Source organism: Cnephaeus nilssonii (assembly GCF_951640355.1).
Source record: "Cnephaeus nilssonii genome assembly, chromosome: 23".
Lineage (NCBI taxonomy): Eukaryota > Metazoa > Chordata > Mammalia > Chiroptera > Vespertilionidae > Cnephaeus > Cnephaeus nilssonii.
The window spans coordinates 7,173,009-7,189,077 of record NC_137094.1 but is presented as its reverse complement, the minus strand read 5'-3'; the positions used below and the strand labels follow the sequence as shown (position 1 = coordinate 7,189,077).

The window sequence follows — 16,069 nt, the reverse complement described above, 5'->3', positions numbered from 1 at the left end:
CCTCTAGTATGCATATAAGATCTTTGGTCAGTCTCTTCCCGCCCTCCCTCCTCCCCCCTTCCCCCTTCCCTCTGAGATTCATCAGTCTGTTCCATGTTTCCATGCCTGTGCGTTGCATTGAGCATCTGCCCATGGTCATCAGTGCACGTCATAGCTACCAGTCAAACAGTCTAATGGTTGCTTAGGCATATATATATATATATATATATATATATATATATATATATATAAAACATTTTTAATGGTGCAAAAATCTTGACACCCATAAGTACATGTTCATGTATAACTAAAGACAAATGTGTTTTTTCCTATACACAGGGAATTATATATATTATTGATTTCAGAGAGGAAGGGAGAGGGAGATAGAAACATCAGAGATGAGAGAGAAACATTGATTGGCTGCCTCTGTATGCCCCCTACTAGGGATCAAGCCCGCAACCCAGGCATGTGCCCTTGACCAGAATTGAACTTGGGGTCCTTCAGTTCGCAGGCTGAGGCTCTATCTACTGAGCCAAACCGGCTAGGGCTGTCCACAGGGAATTTTGAGAACATCCAAATATGCCACAGAGAATAATATATGTGTATATAATAGTATCCTTAGCTATGAGACTAGATCCACGGTGTGTACTAAATCAAGCATGTTCAAAGATAATGATGACGACAGTAAGAATTCTCACTTAGTGACCGGCAGCGCTGTAGGAGCTTTGAATAATAGGAGTTACTGCTGGGTAATTGCTATTTGGTGGCCACCTCAATCCATTAGAGTCACTCTGTATTTCCCTACACACAGTGGCCACACGTAGCTGCGGTGACTGTATCCGACAGCGCAGATACAGACAGGCATTTCCATCACCACAGAGAGGTCTGGGGGTAGCATTGGTCCAAGCCACATGGCAGCATCAGTGTTTTACTCAGACATTGGGCTACTCTACAGTCACCGCCGTATCCACTTGTCTGTCTGTCAAGTTCATCCCACTTCTTCCCAGACTACTGGCCCATCACTCTTTTCATTACGAGTCCCTGTGCCTTCCGAAATGTATGCTCAGTTCTGACCAAACTCCCAAACATACTTCACTGTTTCCTTCAACACAGCACTCCTGTTCCTTCATTTGTCCTGACGTCTAGTTGTCCCTCGATCATATCAGGACCCTCAGAGCCTCCAGCGAAGGCCCTTTGCCTCTCATTCATCTCATCCGGCGACAATGGCGGGATCAGCGTTCAACTCACTCCTGACTCCTGTCCCTAGGCCTTCCATCTGGCCCCTGCTTTCAGCTCCCAGTCCTCTTTGAAGTCATTGCTGTCTCCTCTCCCTAATTTTAATCAAAGTAAATTCTCACTCTAGTCCATGCTATTTGACACTTTTTTTTTTTTTTTAAAGAAATGCATCCATTTGATTACTTGGGTTGTTAAAATAGTTGTGGTACCTTTGACACTTTTTAAGAGCTTTAGCATCTGACCCTTTCCCCCCTTGTCTTTGTCCAGCGAGGTGGCTAAAGCAAAAATACCGCAGGCTGGGTGCGTAAACAACAAACATTATTTCTCGCAGCTGTGGAGGCTGGGGAGTCTGTATCAAGGCACCGGCAGATTCAATGTCTTCTGGGAACCACTTCCTGGTTATAAGCAGACGAATACTCCCTGCATCCTCATGTGGCGGGACAGGTGAGGGTGCTCTCTCTGGTCCCTTTTTAAAATATATATATATTTTAATTGATTTCAGAGAGGAAGGGAGAGGGAGAGAGACAGAAATACCAATGATGAGAGAGAATCATTCGTTGGCTGCCTCCTGCACACCCCCAATGGGGATCGAGCCAGCAACCAGGGCATGTGCTCTGACCCGGAATCGAACCGTGACCTCCTGGTTCATAGGTCAGTGCTCAACCACTGAGCCACAGCGGTTGGGCTGGAGTTCCTTTTTATAATCCCATTCACGAGGGCTCCACCCTCATGATCTGATCATCCCCAAAGGCCCCCCCTCCTAACGCCAGCACATTGGAGGGTAGGGGTGAACGTGTGGACTTCGGAGGGGCAGAGCTTGTCATTCTGCAGCATCTCCCCCTTCTCCTCTCATCAGCCTCAAAGGTTTCAGTATCCATGTTGTAACATATGTACACCTGGTCCCTACATGGCCCCCACACTTTGGCTTCCTTGCCCCCGTCCCCCCGTTCTGCTGTAACTCCCACCTTAACAGAAGCATCCATGAGAACCCCGATTCTGAGCCAGCTCTCTCTGACCCGTCTCTTGCTCCCCATCCGTTAAACCTACTCGGTGTCCTCATTGCTGCCTTTAGTTGTTCATCCTCCTCTTGCCTCTCGCTTTATCTGCCGTCTCAGGCCTGTCTTCCTCCCTTTCCATGTCAGTGTGAATTTCACAATCCGGACTGAGCTCATAGTCACTGCCCCCATCTGCTGTGCTCTGGCCTCCTGAATGGGACCTTTGTCCACGGACATGCCTGCAGGAAGCCTGGATGGCAGCGTCCCTGTCCCACCGGGCTCCAGCCAATCACGACCCGATCTAGGAATTCCTTCCTCACGGTCCCTTTCTTGTGATCTCTGGGGTGATGAGTCATGAAAGCCTCCTGGCCTCCTCTTCACCCCGTTCCACTGCAGCCAGACATGGTCTTTCTTAGGCAGATGCGGTCGTGTGACTGTCCTCCGGGGATCCCCACCACCCTCGTTGTGTATGAGGTCTGTCATCAGTGCTTCCCTTTGCCCTCCAGGCCACTTCCTGTCACTCCCCTCTCACACCCCGTCCTCCCAAGGGCTCAGCACCGTCAGCTGGGCACGGGGGAGGGTCTGGCGCTGGGGATGGTCACCAGACCTTGCTCGGCCTCCAGCCCCGCTGTTCGCCAGCCTCGGGCCTTGGGGCAGGTTATTTCATTCTCTGCTCAGCGTTTCCTCATCTGTAAATGGAAATGCTATCCGACTCATCGGACTGTTAATGGAACTGTATTGTAGAATGTATATGTAGGTTATTGTTTTCCTCACCCGAGGATATTTTTCCATTCATCTTTTAGACAGAGTGGAAGAGAGAGGGAAAGACAGAGAGAAACAACGATGGGAGAGGAACACATTGATTGGTTGCCTCCTGCACGCCCCCTGACCAGGCCCAGGCTGGGGAGGAGCCTGCAACTGAGGTACATGCCCTTGACCAGAATCGAACCCGGGACCCTTTGGTCCTCAGGCCAACGCTCTATCCACTAGCCAAACTGGTTGTTTTGTAGAAATTCTGGCACAAGCTGTTTCTCAGTAGATGATGGTGGTGGTGATGACGGCTGTGAATTCCCTGATGATGCCATGTCCTGGCCACTTTGGGTCTTCATACCTGCCACGCAAATGCTCCTTCCTTCCACTGGTCATCGTCTCCATTTTCAGATCTTAGCTTGCGTGCCACTCTCCCCAGAAAATCTCTGTTCCCGTGTCCAGATGGGATGAACTCTTATGCACCTTTATAGCAGGTTCCTCTACCTGGGCACTGGTGACATTCGGGGCTACATAATTCTTTGTTTTGGAGGGTGTCCTACACATTGTAAGCTTTTTTAAAAAATATTTTTTTATTGATGTTAGAGAGGAAGGGAGAGGGAGAGAGAGATAGAAACATCGATGATGAGAGAGAATCAGCTGCCTCCTGCACGCCCCCCACAGGGAATGGAGCCCGCAACCCGGGCATGTGCCCTGACCGGGAATCGAACCGTGACCTCCTGGTTCATAGGTCAATGCTCAACCCCTGAGCCACACTGGCTGGGCGATGTTAAGATAGTTGGCTGCATCTCTGGCCCTGCCCACTAGATGCCAGGACCACACCCTCTTCCCGAGTTCTGAGGACCAGGAATGTCTCTCAGCATTGCAGTGTCCCCCGGGGGAGGGGGAGGGGCAGAATTGTCCCAGGTGGGAGCCACTCCTCTTACATCACTCATCCAAATGAATCATTATTGCCTATTTGCCTGTATGCTTCATGAAGCTTAACATCTCTGGAAGGAATGTATCCATCTGTACGCTTTGAAATCCATAGCATCTTGCAAGGTGCTTAGCCCTTAATAGGTGACTAAAGGGATTGCAGCCAGTTCTCACTAACACTCCAGAATTCCTTTATTCTCCTCTTCCCAATGCACCCCCTCTCCCAGCGCCAGGAAAGTGAAGGCCAAGCACCCTGTTCTGTATCATCGCCTTCAGCCCATCAGGCCTTGCTGAAGAACGCCATCCAGCACAGTCCACAGGAGAGTAACCCCTTCGCCTTCCGAGTCACACGTTCCTTTAACAATCCTCACATCCTGCAGCCGGACCTTCACTTCCTTCCTCTCCCAGCCCTGCCCCCAGCCCCTCGTTCTCAGGCCACGACTCCCTTTACTGAGCGCACACTGTGGAGGAACCTCCTCAGCACTCCTCACTCCTCAGTGTGTCTTCTCCCCCTTCTCCTTGCTCATCCGGCTTCTTATTTCCCAAACGAACCTCCTTCCCTCGTCCTTGATCGCGCCTGCGGGTAGGATCTCAGGGACCCTGGGCTACTTGTCGTCACTTCTTTCTTTATCTTTCGTCCTTCCCTCATCACTGCTTCCCTCCTCATCTATGTGCATCTGTTGTTCTGGTTTAAACCAGCAGGAAGCAGCCTTTTCTCCATCAGCTTCCCCTTAACCGTTAACGGGTTCCCTGCTCCCCGACATGCAGGGCAGACCTGAGGGTGGCGTGAGTGGCAGGGGACACCCCGCAGCCGGGCTTTCAGCACCTGTAGTCCATTCCTGCTGCTGCCCTGCCCGCTCAGGGGTCCCCCCACTTCCGGATCCCCACGCCCGTGACCCCAGCCCAGTTCTCATCTGATGCAACCCTGCTGGTCTGGAAGCCGTTCGCTGTCCTGTCCTAACAGCATTTCTTCCCCTTGATTGAGCTGACGTTTCACTCTAGTGGGGACCTCTGTCCATCGCTCTGTCTCCTCCTCTGAGTCTCCTTTAAACTGGTTTGCACAGGCCTTCAGTGCAGACCTTCTCAGGGCCTTTCCCCGTGCTCCTGAATGTCCCGGCATGTGGATCTTCTCTCAGGCCAAACCACGCCCTGCATTGGAACAGCCCACGTGGTGCCTTCAGCTCTAACAGGCCTCTGAGCTCAGGCCTCCGCTTCCTGCGGCTGCTGGCCCTCTTTCCAGAATTATCCTCCACAGCATCTGACACCATAAACCAGATGATGAGTTCTCTCCACCCTCCTGCCCACCACTCCTTCCCCTTCCCTTTCTGTGCGATTTTTATGCAAAAGGCCAAGGAGAGATGTCACGGACCTGACTTTAAGGCGCCGTTTTCTGCATTAGCATTTTCAGACAATGGCATCGCTCTCTCCTCTACCAAAAGTCCTTTCAAGTATCTTGGCTTCCCCTGTCCCTCACTCTGGCATGTTATCATGACCGAGCACTCCCTCTCTCTTCAAAGCCCCTTCCTGAGCTATGCCCGCCCTCCCATCCCTGTACCCCCGCCCTGCTTCATGCCCTGGTCTTCCCACACTCTCAGGCAACGTATGCAGATTATTGCAATAGCCTCCTAAATGCATCTCCCCCGGGCCTCCTAATTCCTGTGTATCCTCACGGGATGCCAGAGCCTCTCGGAATGTGACCCCCTGTCCAGGTGCCTCCCCTTTGCAGTGGAACACAGGGCGGGCTCCTCAGGGCGACCTTCCAGATCTGCCGCCACATGGCCCCCGCTGACTGTTCTGTCCTCACCTTTCACCCCACTCATGGGACCCACAAACGGCCATTCCCATCAACCTGTTTGTGCCCGACTTTCGGCACCGGATGCATCGGGAGATTCCTAGTCAAACCTCCGAGGGGAGACTCCAGTGGTAGTCTTCCCAATGCTTTCGAGTAGTCTCTTCCTCCTCCGTCTTCCTGTTGCTCTGCGTGTCACTCTGGTGTCTGTGTACATCGCTCTCTCCACCAAAGACCTGAAAAGTCAGACTGTGAGTGGCGTCTACCGTTGTATTCCTCACTCGGCCTTTTGTGTAAAAATTGCACAATGTATGTGTGTTGAATTGAGTGAAAATCAATAATTAACTTTAAATATGAACGTGAAATTTTAGTTAGTGGTTTTAAAAATTAACAGTTAAGAAATAGAGAGCCTATTGCATTTTTAAAAATATTTTAAAAATTCATTTCAGAGAGGAAGGGAGAGGGAGAAAGATATAGAACATCATTGAAATGCTGCCTCCTGCACGCCCCACACTGGGGATGGAGCCCACAACCCGGGCATGTGCCCTGACTGGGAATCGAACTTGGGACCCTTTAGTCCACAGGCCGACGCTCTATCCGCTCACCCAAACCGGCTAGGGCTCTATAGCATGTTTTACTGAGTTATTAATAATGCAAGGTTTGATTTCTAAGTAGTTTATAAAATGCAGTGCAAGTCTGCTGGTTTTTTCTCTAATATATGTTAAAACACATTAGTAGTTTTGCTTTCTGAGAATAAAAACTGAGATAACATATTTTAATTTTGAAACCAACTACTTTATTAAAGAGCTATGAAATGTTACTTTGTTCTGGTAGTTCCTTGATATTTGGTGCCACCTAGTGTTCGACTTTGCATAATGCATGCAAGTAAGTAAAAAAGTAATTTTATATTATATATACACATTTATAGTGGCAGTGAAAACACCTGAGAAATTTATAAGACAGCAAATTTACAAAAGAGAAAATTACAATTTTGTGCCTATAGATTCCATGTAGAACTACTTTGGATCAGATTTTACGTGCCGCTTTCTAGGTTTTTGACTTGAACAAGTTACTTAATGGCTCCAAGCTCAGTTTCTTCAACTGAATGATAAGAACCAATTAAAATTTAGTGAGGGAGTTAAATCAACTAATCCACAGAAGCCATTTAGCAAAGTGCCTGGTACATAGTCAGTGCTCAATAAATGTTTTTGTTTTTCTTTGAAAATTGCAAATCATTATAGTGGAGATACTCTTAAAGGAGGCAAAAAAATTAACCTGGGCCATAACCAGTTTGGCTTAGTGGATAGAGCGTCAGCCTGTGGACTGAAGGGTCCCAGGTTCAATTCCAGTCAAGGGCACATGCCCGGGTGTGGGGTGTGCAGGGGGCAGCCGATCAAGAATTTATAAATGAAATAGCAGTATTGATGCTATTCACACGTTAAATGCTTAAAGCATGCTGGTAACCATTTTTATTTTGTGGGCTTTATTTCATAACAAATAAAAATATTTTCATATGTTTTAAAGTTTACATTCATAATTGTGAAAAATGTATCTTTCATTAGACCTTTAATTCTTTAAGGATGAATTCTATCACAGGGTTTCAGGGAGCCTGACCCTGGCAGTTGGGAAGGACTTCTTTATATTAATAGGTTTCCTATTTTAAAAATGGAGTCAACTGCCCAGCCAGCGTGGCTCAATGGTTGAGCATCGACCTGTGAACCAGGAGATCCTGGTTCGATTCCAGTCAGGGCACATGCCCGGGTTGGGGGCTCGATCCCCAGTGTGGGGTGTGCAGGAGGCAGCCAATCAATGATTGTCTTTCATCATTGCTGTTTCTGTCTCTCCCTCTCCCTTCCTCTCTGAACTCAATAAAAATATATTTAAAAATTAATAAAAATAGAGTTAACTAGATAGACATTTCTTTTAGAAAAAGTTTGACCCCATTAAGATAAGTAACGCATGCTCTTTGGTTTAGTAGGCCAGGACTGGGAACATCAAGCATGACCACAGATAAAGGAATTTCCCAGGAGAGAAGGTCCCTGAGGACTGAGTGTACTGGATGGGGAAGCACAATGTCCCAGCTCCTCAGACCTGCCGCCATTGCCACCTTTTCCAGGGATTGCTCGGGGGGAGGGGGACGTCACCCCCTTGGCCACTGCTGGAGAAATGGGGCCTGCAGGCCCGACATTAATGTAGTCACCTCTGATGACCTATCAGTTCATCGTGATTGACGGTTTCCTGGCCTGGCCTTTGAGAATTCAGTTATGCCTTCACTGAATGGTTAGATGAGGATAATCATTTGTTCTGAATCATCTGGGTTTCCAAAAACTAAGAGCTGGAACCCAAGATTTTTTTTAAAATATATATTTTAAATATATTTTATTGATTTTTTACAGAGAGGAAGGGAAAAGGATAGAGAGTTAGAAACAGCGATGAGAGAGAAACATCGATCAGCTGCCTCCTGCACACCTCCTTCTGGGGATGTGCCTGCAACCAAGGTACATGCCCTTGACTGGAATCGAACCTAGGACCTTTCAGTCTGCAGGCCGACACTCTATCCACTGAGCCAAACCGGTCAGGGCTGGAACCCTAGATTTAAAAGAAAAAGCTTTAATGGTAATACTGTATACATGTTTATTTTAAAATTAAAATTTAATTTTTAAACGTTTTTTTTAAAAATGATTTTTAGAGAGAGGAGATGGGGTCAGGAGAGAGAGAGAGAAACATTGATCAGCTGCCTCCTGCATACCCCTACCAGGGACGGTGCCTGCAACCCGGGCATGTGCCCCAACTGGGACTCTAACCAGCAACTTTCTGTGCACAGAGCAGTGCCCAACCAACTGAGCCACACTGGCCAGGGCTATAAAGATTTACTTAGTAGAACCAAATCTTTCTCGCAGGTGATGTCCATTGTAAGAGAAAGAGTAAACCTATTTCTTAATTCCAATAGTTATTAAGCCTTGATATTGTTTCTCACTTTGACCTGGCGTATATATTAAGATTAAAACAAATAAAAGTAAATGCTGTGTTGCAATATGGAATCATTGGTCACACACCAAGAGTCATCGATCACCAGTGTTTAATCAGTATTTTCGTTTGGTGACATCACAGGTGGCCAGTCCTAGAGCAGAGGGCCCACCTCACCCGGAGGCTTCCGTGGTTTTGTTTGGGTGGCTCGCAGCTTCTCGCTGTCCTCTTGCTCTATGGCATCCTCTCTTGGCATCGGGCCTCCCACTCTCAGGATCCTTCCCTACTCCTCTTCCTGAGCTGACTGGCTTCCTTGAATGGATCTTTCGCTCCTCGTGTCGGCCTGATCTTTGGATCATCAGCACCCCCTTCCACTGTTCCTACACTTAAAAAGGGTGACACCTGGCCCACCTGGGTGTGGCTCAGCGGTTGAGTGTCAACCCCGGAACCAAAAGGTCACTGGTTCGATTCCTGGTCAGGGCACAGGCCCGGGTTGTGGGCTTGAACCCCAGTGGGGGGCGGACAGGAGGCAGCAGATCAGTAATTCTCTCACATCATTAATGTTTCTCTCTCTTCCTCTCAGAAATCAATAAAAATATATATATTTTTAAATGTTGACTCCTCAGTTTTTGTTCAATAGCACTTTTATTCTTTCATTATAATAGAGAAAGTTATGAACATTTGTATTAGGTTCATAGAAAATATCTTTCATAAGAGCAATTGTATTCTGAAGCACAAAAGTCTAATTCATAATATTTCAAGTTCCAGGGGCTTAAATTTTAGAAAAAGGTGCTTTTAAAATTTTTCTTAAAATCTAATTTAAAAAATTTTTTAAGAACATTCTCAACTCAAATTGGACTTGGGACTAGTTCCCTGGGAAGAGTCATTGTTTAGTAACTGCAGTTACTTACCAGCTAATCTGAGACAATTTAATTTTAACCTCATACTTCATCTGGGCGTACAGAACTTTCCAGAAGAGTCGGGAAGAAATTGTAGTTTAATACTTCCCATCTGAGGACAGAAAGCTCACATGTCCTAGATATTTATCGTCTGTATTTATTGTAGCGCTCACCAGAGGGAAGCAGAGCTATGCGTAACTTTCAGTTCCTGCTCACGGAGACCATTCGTCTCCATTCACAGCAAATGTGACCATGAGATTTATGACCACGCAGTACGTGCGTCACATGACACGTGGGTCTCTACCTTCAGGGGAAATAGAGGATGGACCAGGTGATATTGTAAGCCAGAGCCACTGGACTAAAACTAAGACTCCTTAGGATGACTCTGATTTTCTATGTGAAGCAACCTAATTTTATTGGAATTTTTAAAAATTGGGATTTTGAAGTCATCATTTATTATTGAGTATTATATATACACATAAGATGACTATAACAAAGAGGAAGTTATAGAATTTTTATTTCTGGAATTGCGGAGTGGGAAATTTAAACTAATGGACAGTTATGGATTTTTAAATAACTAGAAATGGAAGCTGGCAATTCTCATTTTATAAAACAAATATGATGTTTTGGTCTTTCCTTAACTTTTGATTACTATCTAATTTTTACTGTAGTTATGGGTATAAGGGGAGTGAACTAAGTCTGATCTTAGTTATATTTAAAGAAGTTTGGTTATTATCTATCTATCTATCTATCTATCTATATAAAAGCCTAATATGCAAATTGTCCCTGTGGGAGTCTGATTGGGAGACTGATCGCTCTCTATGACATGCCCTGACCACCAGAGGGCGGCGCGGAACAAAGGAAGGCTCTGGCCAGCAGCTGGCAGCCAGGGAAGGGAGGCCCCGGCCGGCAGCCGGAAGGCCCTGATTGGCCCTGATGGCTGGCCAGGCCTAGGGACCCTACCCATGCACGAATTTCGTGCACTGGGCTTCTAGCATAATGATTAAAAAAACAGATGCTTGTATCTAATGATAGACTCAACATCTTTTAAACATTTTTTCATGTTTAACATTTAAAATATTCAAATAACTTTAACCACAAGAAAATGAAAAATCAGTTAAATTGGATACTTACATATTTCTTATAGTATAAACATGATATAAATCAAAAGTACTAGAACACTTTATTTTTCTGATCTTCCTTTTTTCAGGATTCTCACTCATCAGTGACCTTCATCAAGGCCCGTTTCCTGAATTTTGATAGTTGATAAAAGTTAATGTAGCCTTAATTATGCAAATCAAAATAAATGTAACACTCGAATACTGTTATATTAGTAAGTGTACAAATTGTCTATATGACTTTATAGTGTGTCTTTTTAAAAAATATATATTTTAATTGATTTCAGAGAGGAAGGGAGAGAAAGAGAGAGATATAAACATCAAAGATGAGAGAGAATCATTGATCGGCTGCCTCTTGCACGCCTCCTTCTGGGGATCAAGCCCAAAACCTGGGCATGTGCCCTTGACCGGAATGAACCTGAAACCATTCAGCCCACAGGCCGACGCTCTATCCACTGAGCCAAACTGGCTAGGGCTATAGCGTGTTTTAAGTATTTTAAATAAAAATAAAGCTTAACGGTCTCATTTCCTCCTTATTTTTCTAAATTCCCAGCTCCCATGTACCGTCTTATTCTGCAGGCTCTAATCCAGTGTGAGCAGCTGAGGAGTGAACTGGAGAGGCAGGCGGAGCGGCTGGAGAAGGAGCTGGCCACTCAGCAGGAGAAGAGGGCCTGCGACAAAGAGATGATGAAGAAGGAGCTGACGCAGGAGCGGGAGGACTCGGGATCCAAGGTACTCACGCATTCGGCTCACTGTCCACATCGCGGGAGTGTTGGTGGTGATGTCACCGATGGCTTGTAGGCTGCAACTCTTTTCTTTTTAATATATTTTTATTGATTTCAGAGAGGAGAGGAGAGGGAGAGAGAGAGAAACTTCAATGATGAGAGAGGAGCGTTGATCGCCTGCCTCCCGCACGCCCCACAGTGGGAATCGAGCCCACAACCCAGGTGTGTGCCCTGACTGGGAATCGAACCGTGACCTCCTGCTTCATAGGTTGACGCTCAACCACCGAGCCATGTCCGCCGAGCTGTAGGCTGCAACTCTTGAATGAACTTTAAATTTTAAAGTCTTTTAAAGAGTCAAATTTCTTATAACTTAGAGTTCATAAACATTTTCTATTTTCCATGTGTTTTTCAATGTTATATTCTCTGACTTTTGCAAATAGAATAATCCATCTGATTTCCAATAATTGATTTGAAGACCCGGGTGGCTGGAGCATAGGAGTGAGGGACAGAGTGTGAGGGTTGAGTTTGGAGAAGTGTGGAGGGGCCAAATCTTGAATGCCCTTAACATCCACGGGGAGGACTTTAAATTTCACCCAAAAGTAATGGGAAGCCATTGAGTGGCTTTCGGTTAGGCCCATGGTCGGCAAACCGCGGCTCGCGAGCCACATGCAGCTCTTTGGCTCCTTGAGTGTGGCTCTTCCACAAAATACCACGGCCTGGGCGAGTCTATTTTGAAGAAGTGGCGTTAGAAGAAGTTTAAGTTTAAAAAATGTGGCTCTCCAAAGAAATTTCAGTCATTGTACTGTTGATATTGGGCTCTGTGGACTAATGAGTTTGCTGACCACTGGGTTAGGCAGGGTCATGAGGTCTCTTGCCCAAACACTGACATTACGTTGCTATGCTCCCTGAAGGCCTTCTTGTGCAGTTGTTAGTGAATAGATTTTAGATCTTATTCCCCTTAAAGGTTTTCTCTCTGTCCCTGCTTTCTCTGAACTGATATTCCCGATTTGAGAGAATGAGGAGGTGTGTCTTTTAGGTCACTCTGAGTTTAAAGCGCCTTTGAGGCAACGAGGGTGACACATTCAGAAAGAAGCCTGAGGAAGGGTCTAGAACGCAGCAGAGAGCTGCAGATGCAGGCGGTTTTAGCTCGAGTGGCTTCATCCCAGGTGTATGGTGTTGAGTTCTAGATCTTCCGCTCTCCATGGAGCTCCCAGACCAGCCTCCTTCCCATCTCTTCTCGCCTAGTGGAGCCACCATCCATCCAGTCGCCAGCTCGGAAATCTTGCTGTCATCATCTCTGTCTCCTCTCTCTCCCTGACCCTCCATGTCATCTTGTCACCATGAATTTATTTTATGATTATTTTAAAAATATATTTTTATTGATTTCAGAGAGGAAGGGAGAGGGAGAGAGAGAGAAACATCAATGATCGATCGGCTGCCTCCGGCACACCTCCTCCTGGGGATTGAGCCCGCAGCCTGGGCATGTGCCCTGACCTGGAATTGAACCGTCACCTCCTGGTTCATAGGTCGACACTCAACCACTGAGCCATGCCGGTCAGGCCCCTAGGAATTTTAGGTTGTCTGTCTCTCCAACCCGCTAGGATCCATAGCTCCCCCTCAGGTGATTCCCGCATCCCGAGTGCTCCCCTTGCTTCCTGTCTCACCTCTTCCCCACCTGCTCTCCCCACCACAGCCAGGCCGGTCTTTCCAAAATAAACATCTCAACATGGCAGTCTCTTGCCTCTTGCTTTAACGTTCTTTACGTCTCCCTGCAACCCCTTGGCTAAAATTTAGGATCCTCAAGGGTAGCATGAAGTTCTACATTTTCCTTCCCCTCTTTGGCTCTTCAGTCTCATCGCCCTTTGCCTTTCTTTCTTGCATTGCACGCTCCTTTTTAAAAAATATATTTTTTTATTGATTTCAGAGAGGAAGGGAGAGGGAGAAAGAGATGGAAACATCAGTGATGAAAGAGAATCATTGATTGGCTGCCTCCTGCAAACCCTACACTAGAGATGGAGCCCATAACCCGGGCATGTGCCCTTGACAGAATTGAACCTGGGACCCTTTAGCCCGCAGGCCGACGCTCTATCCACTGAGTCAAACCAGCTAGGGCCATGCTATCTTTTTTTTTTTTTTAAATATATTTTATTGATTTTTTACAGAGAGGAAGAGAGAGGTATAGAGAGTTAGAAACATCGATGAGAGAGAATCATCGATCAGCTGCCTCTTGCACACCCCCTACTGGGGATGTGCCCGCAACCAAGGTACATGCCCTTGACCGGAATCGAACCTGGGACCCTTTAGCCCGCAGGCCGATGCTCTGTCCACTGAGTCAAACCGGCTAGGGCCATGCTATCTTTTTATTTCAGGATTTTGCTTGTGCTTTGCCCCCTGCCTGGAGGAATCTTCCTCTGCCCACTCCAATGGGTCCTTCAAAGTCCTTCTTGGTACCACCTGCTCTCACAGCCTCCCAGGGATGAATTAGGAGCCTCTCCCATAGGCTCCCAAACTCAATTTATTGCAAGTTCTTGTTGAATTGTTTGTCTCCCCTGATTTACTAGGAGTCCCCTGATTGGATGGCCTCTTAACACCCTCATAGCTTGGGACAGTCCTCTCACATAAAATGTGCTCCATATATTTTTGTTGAATTGGAAAGCTATGAATGAAATGCTGAGAATTCAGAGGATCAGAATCCCTGTCTGCAAGAGATCATGGAAGGCTTCTCGGAGAAGGCGGCATCTCAGCTAAGCTTCAAAGAATAGGGAAGGTTTAGAAATGCAGAGTATGGGAAGGAATACTGGCCATACCAGCATGACTAAGGCCTGGAGGGAGGTAAAACCGTGAGCGGAGAGAAAATGGTATCAATTGCAAAGACTGGCAACTGTTCACACCTAGGAGATTTTTGTTTTCTGGTTGTTTGGTGGAAACTTTTGCCTCGCTGAGTAGTTCTACTGTGTAAAATATCTTGACGAGAATCCCTGCTAAGGAAGGACAAAGGAGGGCTGAAATGCACCAGGCACTATTCCAGGTGCTTCCACGGGTAACAGAGCCTCTTTCTTATGCTGACAATTCTTTCCTGAATAAAGGAGACAACAAAGACGCAATGTATTTCTGAGGCTGAGTCATCTGTCTTGCCCTCGGTGAGTCCTGGTTGGCATTGGATCTCGAGGCCCTGCCCTCAGTGCAGGTGCAGGAATAAAGGCTGAAAGTGGTCCCAGCGCTGGGGCGGGTGCTGTCACCAGCAAAGGGCAGAAAGTGGCGTTGGAGTAAAAGTCTTAGGGTTGAATCTAAATTGACCTCACTGTGACCTTGAAGAGTTGGACCTCTCTAAATTTCAAGAGTAAATAATGGAGCTGATCTACTCAATGGATTGATTGGATTAGACAGTGTTCTGAAAGTACCTAACACACTACCTAACTTAGAGTGGACATTTCGTACATTTTAGCTTGTGGCTTATTAGATAGATTTCTTGGGTCTTCATGTGAGTAAAAGCAGACAGATTTGAATATAAAGCCTAGCTCTGCTTTTTATTTATTAGCTTGAATGAACTTGGGCAAATTACTTCATTTACCGAATCTCACTTTTTCAATTGAAAATTAATCCAATATAATTCTTCCTCCAGGGGATTCAGAGAGAATGTATATCATACCGCCTCGCTCAGGCAGTTAATCGGAGAGGGAGCTGGACCAGCGAATCACGATGTTGTAAATGTCCTGTAGTTACTGCCGGAGCTGGCTTCCCGCCTTCCAGCAGCGAGGCATGCTCGCTTGCACTTTTAGATCTTCTTCCTTTCTTTTTATTATTTGTCTTCTCTCTCCTTTATTTTAATTTAACAGTTTCATGTGTGTGGGCAGCTCTAGGTGCGCACATGCCTTCTGCCCGGACAGGTTTTGAACCATCGCCCCACGCAAGGTCCTTGCTGTGTGTGTTTGTGGTCTTAAGCGATGGTCTTCGGTTGCACTGAGCCCCTGGGGCTTGTGCGTCCAATCAGTCGTTCGTCATCTGGGTATTGAGCTCCCTCTGTGGTTCCTGCATTTCCTGACCTGGTCCCCTGGGTAGTCACCCTTTGCTGGAGTCCTTCATTCTGGTGCCTCTTGTGGAGGGAGCCCCGCTGTGCCCCGTGCCCAGCACCCCAGGGGCTGTGTCAGGGCAGAGCTTTCTGCCGGCCTCTCCCAACCCGGGTGTCCTTGTCTCCGGCTCGCCCCTGTCAGAGCGGAGAGGACTCACCTGATGCCGCCGCCCCGGACACCGGCAGCGTCGCAGCTGTCCGTGTTCCTGCCGGCGCGGCGACAGATGTGGATGGAGAAGCTCCCGCAGAGTGCTGCTGGCTTCCAGATGGTGGGCGTGGGGAGAAGAAGGTGTGACTCGGAGGGGAGGCTCGGGGGTGGGTGACAGGAGGGAGCAGACAGGTAACGGGCAGAGGAGGGAAGTGGCAGGCGGCGGAGGGAGGGGCGGATGGAGGGAGTGTGATGTGTTACACGCCTTGTCATGCAGACGGACTCAGTACTTACAATGTGCGCTTCTGCTAACACGTCTAACAGTTACTTCAGAAACCACACCGTGATCATGTTTACCATACATAGCTCCACATAAGTCATATATGATTTTTAGTAGCTGGTCAATAAAGTTTGGTTTATGGTTGCTGTACGGTACCAGAGAAGTGATCATGACACATTCA

At 47.0% G+C, this 16,069-nt stretch overlaps 1 protein-coding gene across 7 annotated transcripts in view; it reads left to right on the top strand.

Annotated features, from left to right (window-relative positions):
* Positions 1-16,069, top strand: part of SDCCAG8 (SHH signaling and ciliogenesis regulator SDCCAG8) — a 207,459-nt gene that overhangs the window by 44,834 nt on the left and 146,556 nt on the right. For all 7 annotated transcript variants that reach the window (XR_013813108.1, XR_013813109.1, XM_079763610.1 and 4 more), the window contains exon 10: positions 11,246-11,398. Coding sequence is in view for 5 of the 7 variants with exons in the window: in XM_079763610.1 (XP_079619736.1) it covers positions 11,246-11,398 (153 nt within the window). In the remaining 2 variants the exon portion in view is untranslated. The remainder of the gene's footprint in view (positions 1-11,245; positions 11,399-16,069) is intronic.